The 12,728-nt window shown below is 50.1% G+C and overlaps 1 protein-coding gene across 4 annotated transcripts in view; it reads right to left on the bottom strand.

Annotated features, from left to right (window-relative positions):
• The window catches only part of VDR (vitamin D receptor), a 63,712-nt gene extending 52,336 nt beyond the window's left edge, over positions 1–11,376 (bottom strand). Inside the window, exons 1-2 of one of the 4 annotated variants that reach the window (XM_025402902.1) lie at positions 11,300–11,376; positions 6,194–6,315 (exon numbers count right to left, since the gene is read on the bottom strand). Coding sequence is in view for 1 of the 4 variants with exons in the window: in XM_025402900.1 (XP_025258685.1) it covers positions 10,898–10,964 (67 nt within the window). In the remaining 3 variants the exon portion in view is untranslated. Of the gene's footprint in view, positions 1–6,193; positions 6,316–10,897 lie in introns of all 4 variants that reach the window. The other 3 variants (XM_025402900.1, XM_025402901.1, XM_025402903.1) reach the window with 3 other exon arrangements.
• Positions 11,377–12,728: the final 1,352 nt, after the last annotated feature.

The following is a 12,728-nucleotide window of genomic DNA, read 5'->3' on the forward strand; positions in this document are numbered from 1 at the left end:
CAAATGATTCAATAAGGGCAGATGGAAGGAAGATTAGTGAACGACTCAGCTGCCATATCACCAGTGCAATCCTTACTTAATTCCTCAGTCTGTCCAGGGTGGCCAGATATGGTTGATGGGCACAGAGAGAGGTGAGTTGCCCACAGCTGCAGGATCCTCAAACCTGCCTCCACCAGTCCACTCAGCCCACTCTGTTCTGGTCAACAAGGTTAATTGCTCGTTGCCAGGAATTTGTCTAAGGAAGGGCATCAGGCAAAATACATGATGCTCACAGAAAACACGCACCACCGACGGGTGTGGAACATCTCATATGCAGATAGGCACATGCCAGTCCATATCCTGAGTCTGGCTGTCCAAATTCACTGCTGGCCAACATGACACAAGCCTTGTCTTACCCTCAGAGCTATAATTGAAGATAATCCTCTTGGTTCAATGTTTCAGATCAAATATCAGAATCTGTCTGGAGTATTCTTCCCCAGGGCCACAAAGTGGTAGGAAACAGCTGCCTCTGTTCTAACCCTTGAACCCTAACCAAGTTAGGATTCCCCTTCCCCAGCCCTACCCATTGGTCATCTCCCTCTTCTTTGTTTTTCTTTGGTAGCCAGGGGGCAAAGACAGAACAGATTTAAACCACAGAGTACTTTCCATAAATGCTGCCCCAGGACAGCGAAAGAGCTAAACTCAGGGTCCCTAGAGGAGCAACTTCTTTCCCTCCAGGTGGTCAGCTCTCTGCAGCCCCCGAGTTGCCCTGAGCCCGGCCTGCTGCCCACCGGGCCTCTGAACCTGCTGGCAGAAGTTCCACTCCCTGCACTCAACAGTCTTTCTGGCAGAGCAAACACCCCTCAAGAAGGAATTTGATGTTACTCAGAACCTAGGTTCAATTAAAGGACTAGTGGGTGAAACCCCATTTCCTCTGACTGGGCTGGGCCCCACTAGGTCAGTTGGAGTTGCTGCCAGGTGAGCTGCAGACAGGTAGCATCCTAGGGAGGACGTCAGTGGCCAAGGTCCATCTCCGTCCCGGGGGGAGATGCCCACTGCTTCCCTTCACTCCCCCGCCCTTACTTTTCCCAGAATTCCCCCTGACCTGAAAAGTAACTCTGTAGCTAGGCTGGTCTGTAGCCCAGGATTGAATTTTAACAGCGATGAAAATAATTCCCCCAGTGAGCTATTTTCTGCCCAGCTTTCGGAACATAGCTCAGAGTGACAGGCACAGTGGGGCAGGGGAGGCTGGCCTCGGGTCACTAACTAGGGCCACTATCCATTTAGGGCCCTTCCCATGTACACTCCTGCACTCTTGCTGGCACCAGATTTTATAGAGGTAACTGCCTGCCACACCTGCCTCCACCTGTGGATCCACATGGGGCATGAGGGTGGCAGGATAGGGAAGGCCCACAGGAGTCAGGGGTTTCCATCCTCCATGGCTACAGCTCTTACAGAATGCAAGGAAGAAGAAGAAAACACTGCTACTTTACCAAGCCTCCAAAAGGAGGTTCTATAAGACTCTTGTGTCAGCTGAGATAAATATTTTAAATATGTTATAAAAATTGTTACACTGTAAAATTACACTCTATAAAAATAATAGCTATTGCCTTACTATTATTTTTCCAGGTATTTAAGAATAGGAAAGGAGGAGGAATAAATTCAGGTAAAAAGGGGAAGGCTGTGAAAAAACACTGTGAACGATTGCATGGAGCATGATCCATTCATTCATTGTCTACCAAGCCCACCCCCAAACTTTCTACTTTTTATTTTTTTATTTTTTACTTTTTGCCTTAAGACTTTATCCTCTGTTAGTTTCCTTTTGATTTTTTCTCACACAACTTTTCTTCTAATACCTACAGGGAAATACCTTCCTGAGAAGACAGAGTTTGGGAGGCAGAGAAGGAGGAGGGGAGAAAGGAAAGGAGGGCAATGTATTCTTGGAATGTCTTATTCTGAAAGGTTTCTTTCTAACTCACAAGGAAGAAACACTCTGTATTATAAAACTATTATCACACGCTGGGAGGGGTACCTTCTAGTACATTAGTAAGGAATTCTACATGAACAGGGTTTTTCCCATCCCACTGTGTAACAGTCACCTGTGAAAAGAAACTACCAGAGGATGCAGTGGAGCCCGCAGGGCAGACCCGACTGTGATGTGTGCTGTTTGCCACCCATCCTCCCCCATCACCAACAGTGATTACACATTTTTTTAATTGACTGTCAATGTTTTATAAATCAAGAGGTTACATTTTTGAAAAAAAGTTCTGAATGTCCAGCTTTCTATGAAAACGTTGGGTAATCTGACCACACCAGGCCGAAGCTCCTGCTGGAAGCCTGCTGGGCCAAAAGGGGCTGTTCCTATCAACCAGCATGTGTCCTCCAGTCCATCTCATAGGGTCTGCATCCCTCCAGCCTCGCTCATGACCCACCTGGCCCTCGCCCCGTGACCAGTCCACAGTGACAGCGGAGCTCACGGTTGGAAGTGCAGGCTCTGGAGGCAGCTGGCCTGGGTGTGCCCAACGCTGGATTCTCCCTACCACTAGCTGTGCAACCAGAACCAATGAAATGCACTCTCTAAGCCTCTGCTTCCTCACCTGTGAAATGAGAAAAATAACACCACCTACTGCATAGTCTGTGAGGAGTCCATGAGATAATCACATCAAGTGCTCAGTACAGTGCCTGGCACGTAGTACCTGCTCAGTAAACGTTAGTGCTTATTATTGCGCACAATTGCTGTAATGACTTAAGGAGAATCCATCTGAGTTGCAGCCCAGTTTTTGAAGATGATTTAACAACACAGAACAATTTGCCCTTCAACCCTCCTTTCTTGCTCAAGGACCCGGTCTACAGACAAAAACCATCTAGTGAGTATATCCGTGACATGTTAGTTATTGTGTGGAGCAGGGGCACTTCAGAGATAGGATTCAGACCTGTTCCTGGGGCTCGCAGTAGAGTGGGGGGAATGGACGATGGAACACTCACAGCACTGACAGGTGGAGTTACGCACAGAGCTCTCCCCACAAGCCCTGCCCAGGACCACACAGGAGCTTGGCATTCAGGAGGACCTGGGGGTGGATCTGATTCTTTTCTCTTTCTAGGCTCCAAACCTTTCGGGGGGCTTCGCTAAAGGACACCCAACCTCGAATTAATTCCACTCCATTTCCAGTTTCCCAGACTGTGCACGTGATTTCAACAAAGCCGGTCAGGTCTCAAATGGAGTTCATTATAATGGAATTTTACCTGAGGCAGCCCCTCCCCCACTTCTTAACATCATGGCACCCAAGATATGGGTGTGCTTGCCAAAGAGGCTGGGCAGAAGTCACTTCCTGCCCCTGGCAGAAGTCTGGAAATTCAGAGCTGTTTGGAACAAAGAACTCTGCCCCGAAGGTGTTTTCCAGCATCTCCCTGACCAGACTGGAACTGCCCCATTCACCCTCATACCACCTGCTGCGTTTTTTCCAGCCCTCCTAGACAGGAAGGAGAGGAGGGAAGACTGAGCTGAATGACCAGGACACTGCAGGAAAGGCAATGCGCAAGTGAGGAAGAGAACATGCATTCTGGACTTATGCCTGAATTTAAATTCTGGTTCTGATTTAGTAGTTCAATGTTTTCGGGCAAGGAATTTAGCCTCTTAATCTCTGTGAACCTTGGTTTCCTCTTCTGTAAAATGGGTATAATATTACCAGCCTCACAGGATTATTGAGAGGCATAAATGAGAAAATGCATGAAAAGCACTGAACACAGTACCTGGAACATAGTGAGTTATCATAACCATTGGTTATTACGATTGTCAGCTATTACATAATATGGTAACCACAAAGGCCAAAGGTTGGTATAGAAAGAGACACTGGGTAGAGTTGGGGTGGAGGGATGGCTGAAGAAGGTAGAACCCTGTCCCTGATCCCAGCACAGGTCTGGGAGCCAAGGCGAGGCCCAGGCCAGAAGCACCTGCCTGCCGGGAGCCGACAGGCACAGACTGGATAGGTAATTACAAAGTTGAGGGCTGGGGTGGCCCATGCAACTGTCCAGCCAGTCACATTCCTTTGTCCTATGGGTGGCTGGGTGGTGAGTATCTGGCTGTTTATGTGGCTACCAGGATGGTGAGTGTGGTCAACACTTTTCCCCAGTAGCCCCAGCAGGGTATTCGACCTTCAAAGGGAAAGGGACTCGCTACAGGCATTTGGCTCCTTTTCCCGTGGCATCGCCTCTATTGCCTCCACCCCAACCCTCCAGCTACCCCTTGCTTCTCAGGTTAAACAAGTCAAAAGGCCAAAGAACAAGGGCAGACTCTGAAGAGATGGCCAGTAGAGATTACTAAACTTCACTCCATCTCACTGCCTTTTCTCAAAATATATATTCCTCCTAATCCACTTATGAAAATGCAATTCAGTAGGTATTAATTGAGCACATAGTATTGGCTCACTGCTGACACCAGGCTCTTGGTTGAACTGAGGAGACCACCAAGTGTTGGGGAGGATGTAGAACCGTGGGATACCTCAAGCACTGCTGATGGAAGCCCAGAGAGGAAGGGCTTCAACTGTACATAGAGGCCCAGCACAGAGCTCTCAGAGTCAGGCTGTGGCATGTATGTGGTCACCTGTGCACACTGCAGCAGACAGGCACACACGTGAGCCAGAAATTGGGTCCCTAGGTCATGAATAATACAACTCTTATAGCTAATCATTATAACTGTAGAAACTCATCTAATACAACCTTTTCATTTTAGAAATGAAGCCTATATCAAGTGTTGGAAAGGATGGAGAACAATGGAAACTTTCAACCACTGCTGAAAGTGTTTTTTGGAACAACCACTATGGAAAGCTGTTTGGCACCCTATAGCAATGCTGAACATAGAATTCCATGGGAGGCAGCAATTCCAACCCTAGGTATGTGCCCTACAGAAATTCTTGTGAGTTTCTCATGCACCAGAAGACAAGTATAACATGTACACCCCTAGCAGTACTGTCCTATCGTAATAGCTCAACTGGAAACAACCCAAATGTCCAGCAGTGAGAGGAGGATGTACAAATCGTGGTGTATTTTTCCAATGGAATACTATACAGCAGTGCAAACTAATGAACTGCAGTGGTGTGCATCGACATGGATGAACCTCAGAAAACTCATATTGACTCAAAGAAGTGCATCACAGAGAATAAACATGTATGTGAACTCCAAAGCCATGTAAAATGAAACAATATAGTGTTTTGTAAAACATACATAGATGATAACTTACAAAGAAAGCAAGGAGACAATTAACCGAAATTCACTTTGGGTTGGGGAGTAAGGAGGGGGAACGCAAATGGGGAGAGGCAGAGGGGGCTTTTAAGGTGCTGCGAATGCTCCACTCTTAACTTGGGTGGTAGGTTCAGGGTATAGGATTCTTTAATATATACATAAACATATAATCTTGTGTATATGATATATCACAGTTTTTAAAATGAACAAAAAAGAATTGAAGAACCCAAGTTGCAGAGAAGCTAAGTAACTTTCACAAGCTCATCAGCTAACAAATGACAGAGAAATCAATTTGCCAAATCTGAGTTTAATCAGGTGCCAGGACAGCCATTCCTGAGTTCTAAACGGGCCTCACAAGGACAGGCTTCTGGTCTAGAAATTTCGAAAAGAAGTGCAAGAGTCTTTTTTTCCCCACTTGTAAATTCCCAGTGTCTTGAGTAGTACCTGGCACACAGTAGGCTCTTGGCCCATGGGTACTGAATACACATGCCTTTCAAGGGCCTACTGTGTGCCAGGCACTTGACTTACATCACCTAATCCTCACACAGCCCTACAAGGGAGCTATTATTATACCCAATTTACAGGTAAGGACACTGAGATTTGGGGATATTAAGAAACTTGCCCAAGGTCACAGGCTACAAAGTGATCATGCCAAGATTTGAACCTAAGAGTCTAACTCAGACCCTGGGTTTCTCCTGTTCTGCCAGGCTGCTAGCTTCTAACAGCACTACCTAAAATTTTAGTTATCTACCAAGGAACCCTGGGACCCACAGGGGGTGGGGCAGGCTGAGCATTTTCTCTTCCTGTGACCTCTGTCTCCAGGCTCTGACAGAGCAGTCTGTATGGCCAGGCCCAGGGCTGGCAAGCCGTGTGAAGCAGTGGTTACAGGCTGACTCTGCAGCCCTGGGCAGGTGACTATATCTCTTTAGACCTTGGTTTCCCCACTATGCCTGCTGGAGAGGATAACTGTACTTACCCCAGAGAGAAGCTATGAGGATTGAAGGAGACAAGTAAAGCAATCAGCACGGGGCCTGGCATGAGGCTATCAGAGGAGGCTAGAGTCCGTTTCTCCTTCCAGCTGGGCTAGGTTCAGGAGTCCTTAAGGGATAGCCAGGAGAGGGAAAAGGTAGGCAAAGTGAGAATAGCTCCCCATTGGCCAGTGGGACAATCAGCACATAGTAGGTTTTCCATAAAGAGGCTTGTTTGAAAGATTGTTTCCTATTTGCCTTCCAGACTATTAGAGTCATATTTGATTCCATACAATTTCTCTGCACAGTCCTACCTCCCTTGGGTTCTTGTTTGCTATTCTTAACCTAAGTAAGGTGACCGAGACTGCCAGAGAGGCACCAAGATCTAAAAGTGCTGGCAGAGGGAGCCTCCTTCTGAGAGGCCACTGTCCCCAGAGTAACCTTTGGGCAGTCCAAGCTTGCTCTCAGGTCAACTTGTTCAAACTAGTTAGTACATCTAACCCCGCAGCTCACAAACGTTTATTGCAGGCCTAGAATGTGCAAGACAGGGCACTAGTGCCCTGTGGCCATCCCATGAAGGCAGAGGTGGGAGAGTTCCATGCAGGTGAAGAGCGTGGGCTGCTGCAAACCTGAGAGGGAGTCCTGGCTTTCCTCCTCACAGGCTATGACAGCTTGGCATGTTGACTAACCTCACGGAGACTCCATTTCCTCATTTGTAAAGAGAACATAACTTGTTCCTACCTCACAAGACCTAGTGGTAGGTCTGGGAGGCACGTAACACAGCACCTGTTACCAAGTGATTGCTCAGTAAGTAGCTGAAGCTACAACTCCAGCACCAGCAGATGGCACACACTGGATGTGTCATCAGCAAAGCCTTGGGCCTCATGGGTATTCCACAGTGCCTGGAATGTCCCACCTTGCGTAACACCTCCAAGCTTCAGGTTGTCATCAGAAGGCCAGTGAGAGGCAGCAGTTTCTCAGGAACCAACCACCGAGTCTGCCCAGACTACACTTTCCCGCGGGTTGCAGCTGCCCACACCCTGCTCAGGACCAGGACTCTCCCCTGTGCAGAATGAGGACTTTGTATGGCATCTGGTTCTGGGAACACTGCTTAGTCTATTCCTTGGCACAGGACCTGCAGGGCAGGTTTGCAAAAGCATGACACACATTCCGACTCACAGAGTACTGACTGCTTCTGCCTTCCACTCCTGCTATTTGTCGACGAGACACCCCCATCCTCCCCCAGCCAGCCTTGGGGTGGGGGTCTCACCACCTCCCTTCCCCACAAGTCACTTCAAAGACATGACTTCCCAAGAGATCTTCACTTGCCCTTTTCATTTGTTGACAATGAGAATGACTTCCTTCCTGGCAGAGTAACTGAGAGTCATCGTGGTGGCTCTGCTCCCTCCCCTCCTATGCCCGATCACCCACAGGCTGGACCTCTGGGGAGCCTATCCTTTGCACCTGGGCCATGAGGACCCAGGACCCAGAAGGCAGGACAGTTTCTCTTCCACATGCCGCCACAGCAGGATACAGGCACTGCCATCAATGCCTGTCACTTGAATTGAGCAAGAACAACCTGTCCCCACCGTGGACCATTTCCCCAATAGTCAGACCAGACCAAAGAGGCAAACTCTAGCGTCCTGGGGAACTGGCAATGTCTCCTGCAACGCAGCTTCTCCCTGGCTTTGGCCTCCACTTTGCTTATCGTTTCCCCGGAACCTGATTACAGGCGACCTATGTCCTTTATCACAGTGGGCAAGGTTTGCCTACCCTTGCCTTCCTGGCTGCTTACCTGCTTTACAGCCAGACTTTCTGTGGGATAGTGTGGTCCCGAGAGGTCTGGGAAGCTGGATGAGCAAAACAAGGAGGCTGCAGATATGGAGGAAGAAGGAAGAGGAAACGTGAGGCCCAGTCTTGGCTCCACTATGAACCCCAGTTTCCCCAGGGGAAGCTGAAGAAGAGCTGGCAGACCTTCCTCTCCCTGTCTGAGGTTGGGGTGGGGCAGGAAAACCGAAGGTGAGGCCAGTCACAAGTCAAGGGTGAAGGGAAGTCACACGAGTGGTGGGCTGGGTCTCAGGACAGGTGGCTGCGAGCAGTGCTGCCCTCAGGGAAAAGACGAGAATTGGCTGATAACACCAGGGAGCAGTCTAGGGTGTTGGGGTCTGTCCTCAGAATTAAGCTACCCCTGCTTTCCCTTGAGCATTAAGCCTTCCCCAACCTCATCATCCTCTCATCACTGCTGTGACCTCTGCTGAGTTTGGAGTGATGATCACCAGGATGATTAATATTCCATTTTTCCCTGGAGAGTTTGGGTTTATGTCCATTGTCCTGGTATAGCCATGCATGGCATTCCCTTTCACTCTCATAAGTATCCCAGTTTGCAAGATACATTACACAGGACCTCTTTCTAGCATATCCAGGAGGGCACTGACACAGGAAAAGGTTAGGGACAAATCAGAGGGAAGCAGAACAACAAGCGAGGCCTTGGTGACCCAGAGTGGCAGCCAGGCTGGCTTCAGCCGAGCTGGATCCTCTCAGAACTGGACAATAGTGGAAGGGGAGCCTGAGAACTGCTTCCCACACTGGGGTTCAAATTGTCTTGGAGTCAGGGGCCTAGTCTGGTGGGTTCTGCTTTCTGCCATCCCTCAGAGGGCCTGGAGTCATGCTGGGCACACAAGAGGCTCTTAATCAAATCTGGTCAATTCCTTACTTTCCTCTACCTGCATCCAAAACAGAATCGCAGCAGGAAAAAATGGAAGCTGGAGCGCTGTAATTCTTTATTCAGCAACACACCAAATGTCATCTAGGTGGTCCTCCTGTCTCTGGCTCTCTGGCTTCTAGGACCTGACTGCTGCAGAGGCAACAGCGAGTTTCTAGCAGAGATTCCAGATGCCCATCCCAGCCAGGACAGTGGTGCCTCCTTAGGATGTGGGGTAAGGAATCAAACAATGGGAACTCCCTCTCCTGTCTTAGATAACCACCTGATGTAGTAGCCACCTGATGCAGCCCACTCGGCCCCAGGCCTTTCTCCATTCACAGCCTGGGCTTTGGACACCTGCTATCTGTTCTGGGGGTAGAGTGTAGGGGTCCAGGAGGTCCTCTTGGAGTTTCCTCTGGGACTTAGTTACAAAAGAGATCAGTTCTGAGGTCAAATAGGTGATACTACTTAGAAATCATAAACATAAATTATCAGGGCACCCCAAACAGCACCCGACCTTCCATAATGTTTGTACAAACAAAGTCTGATGGCCTCTGCTGAAGAGGAGCAAAGGGTTGGAAAGGCTTTCTAACTCTCATTTTTTTCCCTCCTTTCTTACCCCATTTTCTAGTTCCTCCTTTAGCTTGGTAAGGGTCCAAGTCACAGCTGATCAGGACCAGCCAAACCCGAAGCCATGGGACCCAGCCAGAGCACAGACTGTGAATTCCCCAGCTTTTTGCAGTTTGAGTCAGCCCCACAGCCGGACTGGCCTCCCAGCACTCTTCTCAAATGGGTCCAGAGAGGCTACTGAGTGGGGGCCATGGACTCTGCAGGGAGGGCTACTTCCGCTCAACGATTTCTAGCACCCAAAACAAAAGCCAAGGAGAAATGTACAGTCTTACTACCTCCTGGTCTGGCTGCATGCCAGTCCTGAAACTGTTTCAGAAAGACCCACAGTTCCCTCCAGCACTTGGACAGGGAAGGGACGGCAGAAGGTCTCTCAACACACAATACTCTCAGTTCATAGAATTCAGGCTCCAGTGTTCAGATAACCCATCTCTACCTCAGCAAACCACCCCCAATCCCCAGCCTGGGTTAAAGCCTTCTTTGCCAACACCATGACTTCTCTGGCCCCAGACTTTCCCCGATTTCTTTTGCTCACCCCTTTCACTAGCAGAGACAGGCCGCTAATGAGACCACTAGGCAGAAATGGAATGAAGGGCTGGAAAAGCCTGCAGTGCTGGGATGTACCTCCTGATCCTAGGAGAAAGATGAGACGTAGATTTATCATAAAGCCACCATCCCTTCACAGTCACCTCCTGCTAGAATCATCCCATAGCCATTCCATAACCACTGCTGTGTTGGGTATCTGAGCCCCTGCCCATGAGGAAGACCACCTTCCAGTAGGTAGTTGGAGCAGAGCCAAACTCTGCCCAGGAGTTTCTGCAATGCTCAGAAAATGCCTGCCCAACTGCTTGCCTGGGCTCTGGCCCCTTTGGCTTCAACTGAGCCCAGACAGGAGGCTGACTCACTCACCGCACGCACAGAGAAGGAGGAGGAACAAGAGGAGGAGGAGGAGGAGGAGGAGGAGGAGGAGGAGCTGCAAGAAGGGCCTGGACTTGGAGACCCAAGGCTCCCCCAGCCCAGGCTGGGTCTCAGACTCTGGTCCCTGGGTGAAGAGAAGGGGCAGTTGTCCACTGGCCCTGGAGATCACAGGCTGTTCCCTCCTAGATACTTCTGAATCTTCCTCACCACCACCACAGATGCAGGGCACCTCACTTTCCAAACAGAAACTACTCCTTGAGCCTCTTCCTCATTTAAATGCTTGCCCCTGAGTTCCTCTGAACACCTATTGACAGGCTGTCCTGAAAAACTAGGGCCAATTAGGTCTAAACTCATTGGTAGTTCAAAGAAAAGTTAAAAAAAAAAAAAAATTACTTAAAAGACCCAACTCCACCATCACAGGTGGACCATACCTGAGTCCTGTAAGAAAATAAATAAGGCTACACGCCCTCCACTCCAGCAGTTTTGAACACCATCGACAGCCAATCGCTCCTTTTCTTATTCCTCCACTCCATGCCAAGGCGCCCGGACAGAGGAAGGAAACAAATGCTTCTTGTTGCCCAAGGGCTGAGCACTGTGCTAGCGGAGCATTTCTCCTTTAAGCTGCCCAAGCACCGAGGATGTCGCCGCTCCCCTCGCCAGCCTGGCACGAACTTCACCTTTCTCAAACCTCAGTGCCCCTTAGTGTCCCAGCCTCATGGCACGACAGCCCCGACCTCAGTCGCCAAGTTTACCGCTGGGACTTAGACTCTAATGCTCGCACCCGGGCTCTCAGGCCCCGGTATCCCCGACGCCCCGACACCGAGTCCCTATCCTGAAACCCCCTTCCCCGCTGCTCCCGGGTCCGCACCTGGTCCGGCCGCGGGTTGGACAAGCTGTTCCGCGCTCCCGGCGCCCACGGCTCGGCTGCCGCCTTTTGACAAGCAGAGACAGCCCAGCACCTGGCCCCGCCTCTCGATCAGGCCCCGCCCCGGCCCCGGCCCGGCCCTCCGCCCCGCCCACAGGTCCAGTCTTCTCCTGCCAGGAGCTCGGTTGGCGCTGCAACCATCTTGACTTGGAATCAACCACCCTACAGGGCACGCTGTAGCCTTAGAGACTGTACCCCGTGAAACTTTCATCGACTGTCGTCCATAGTGCAAGGCACGCTTCTGCCCTCTGTGGGACAGAGTTGTCGATGTTTATAGGTGCGGATTCCCGCTTCAGCCTGCGTTAATCGGGGATGCAGCCCCCGACCCTTCCTGCCGTGGTTCTACCCAGCCTGCTGCGTAGACCCTTCCTGCGTGGTTCTACCCAGCCCTCCTCCTGGGCTGACCCGGCCAGGACTTCGTCGTCCGCGGGACGCTGGGGGGCGCCTGCCAACTGGCACCGGCGGCTAGCTCCGCACGGGTGGGAAATCCCGGGCTCCGCTCGCTATCCTGTTACTGCTGCAGAACGCCAGGAAGCTCAGCCTGCTCCCACAGATTAGGGTAAAAGACCCCTAGGGGCCGAAGTGGAAACCGGAGTTGCATCATCGCTCCCACCCGATATTACCTTGGTAGCGACCGCGGCTTACCACGTTCCCGGTCTGTCGCGAATCTCACCCAAGGGAGCTGAGTCTCAGCTTCCCTGGTCCCTGGTCCCCAGTTCCCCCTTCCTTCCCATGGCATCGGCGTGAAGGGAAAAGATAAAGAGTACGTCCTGAGACCTGGAATTGTGGATGACTGTGGAAAATTCACCACAGAAAATTTTGGCTAAAAGTTATTCTCTGCTTCCCTTGACTACGTGATAGGCACAGCTCTAGCTACTAGAGGAGAGCTGAAAAAGCTGGGGTTCCCTCTTCTAAGAACTCGCTGTGCAGTGGGAGAGTGTATAAATAAATAGCAATTACAACATAATCTTCTGGAATAGAAATGCCCACAAAATCATCCAGCAGTGGATGACCTCTTTTAGCCAGGGAAGATATTGCTATTCGCCTCTTACAGAGGAGGAAACCGTGGCTCAGAGGGACAAGATGAAAGGGTGGAAAATTGAGGCATAGAAAGGTTAAGTAATATGCCCAACATGACTCAGCTAATCAATGAAGGACTAGTGCTAGAGCCCAGCAAATCTGCCGGTGCAATGGTCTCTGAACCATTTCTGAGACAGCCATGCTGGACTACATGATAACCAGCCCCTCACTACTCAATAATGGGGTTAAAAGAAATAGACTGAGATTAAACAGAAGGAAGAACCTCCAACAGTGAAGTTTGTTAAGCGCTGAAACAGTTCATTATGGAGGTATCATGGAAACTTTCTGAGAA

Source organism: Theropithecus gelada, chromosome 11, assembly GCF_003255815.1.
Source record: "Theropithecus gelada isolate Dixy chromosome 11, Tgel_1.0, whole genome shotgun sequence".
In the NCBI taxonomy this organism is placed as follows: domain Eukaryota; kingdom Metazoa; phylum Chordata; class Mammalia; order Primates; family Cercopithecidae; genus Theropithecus; species Theropithecus gelada.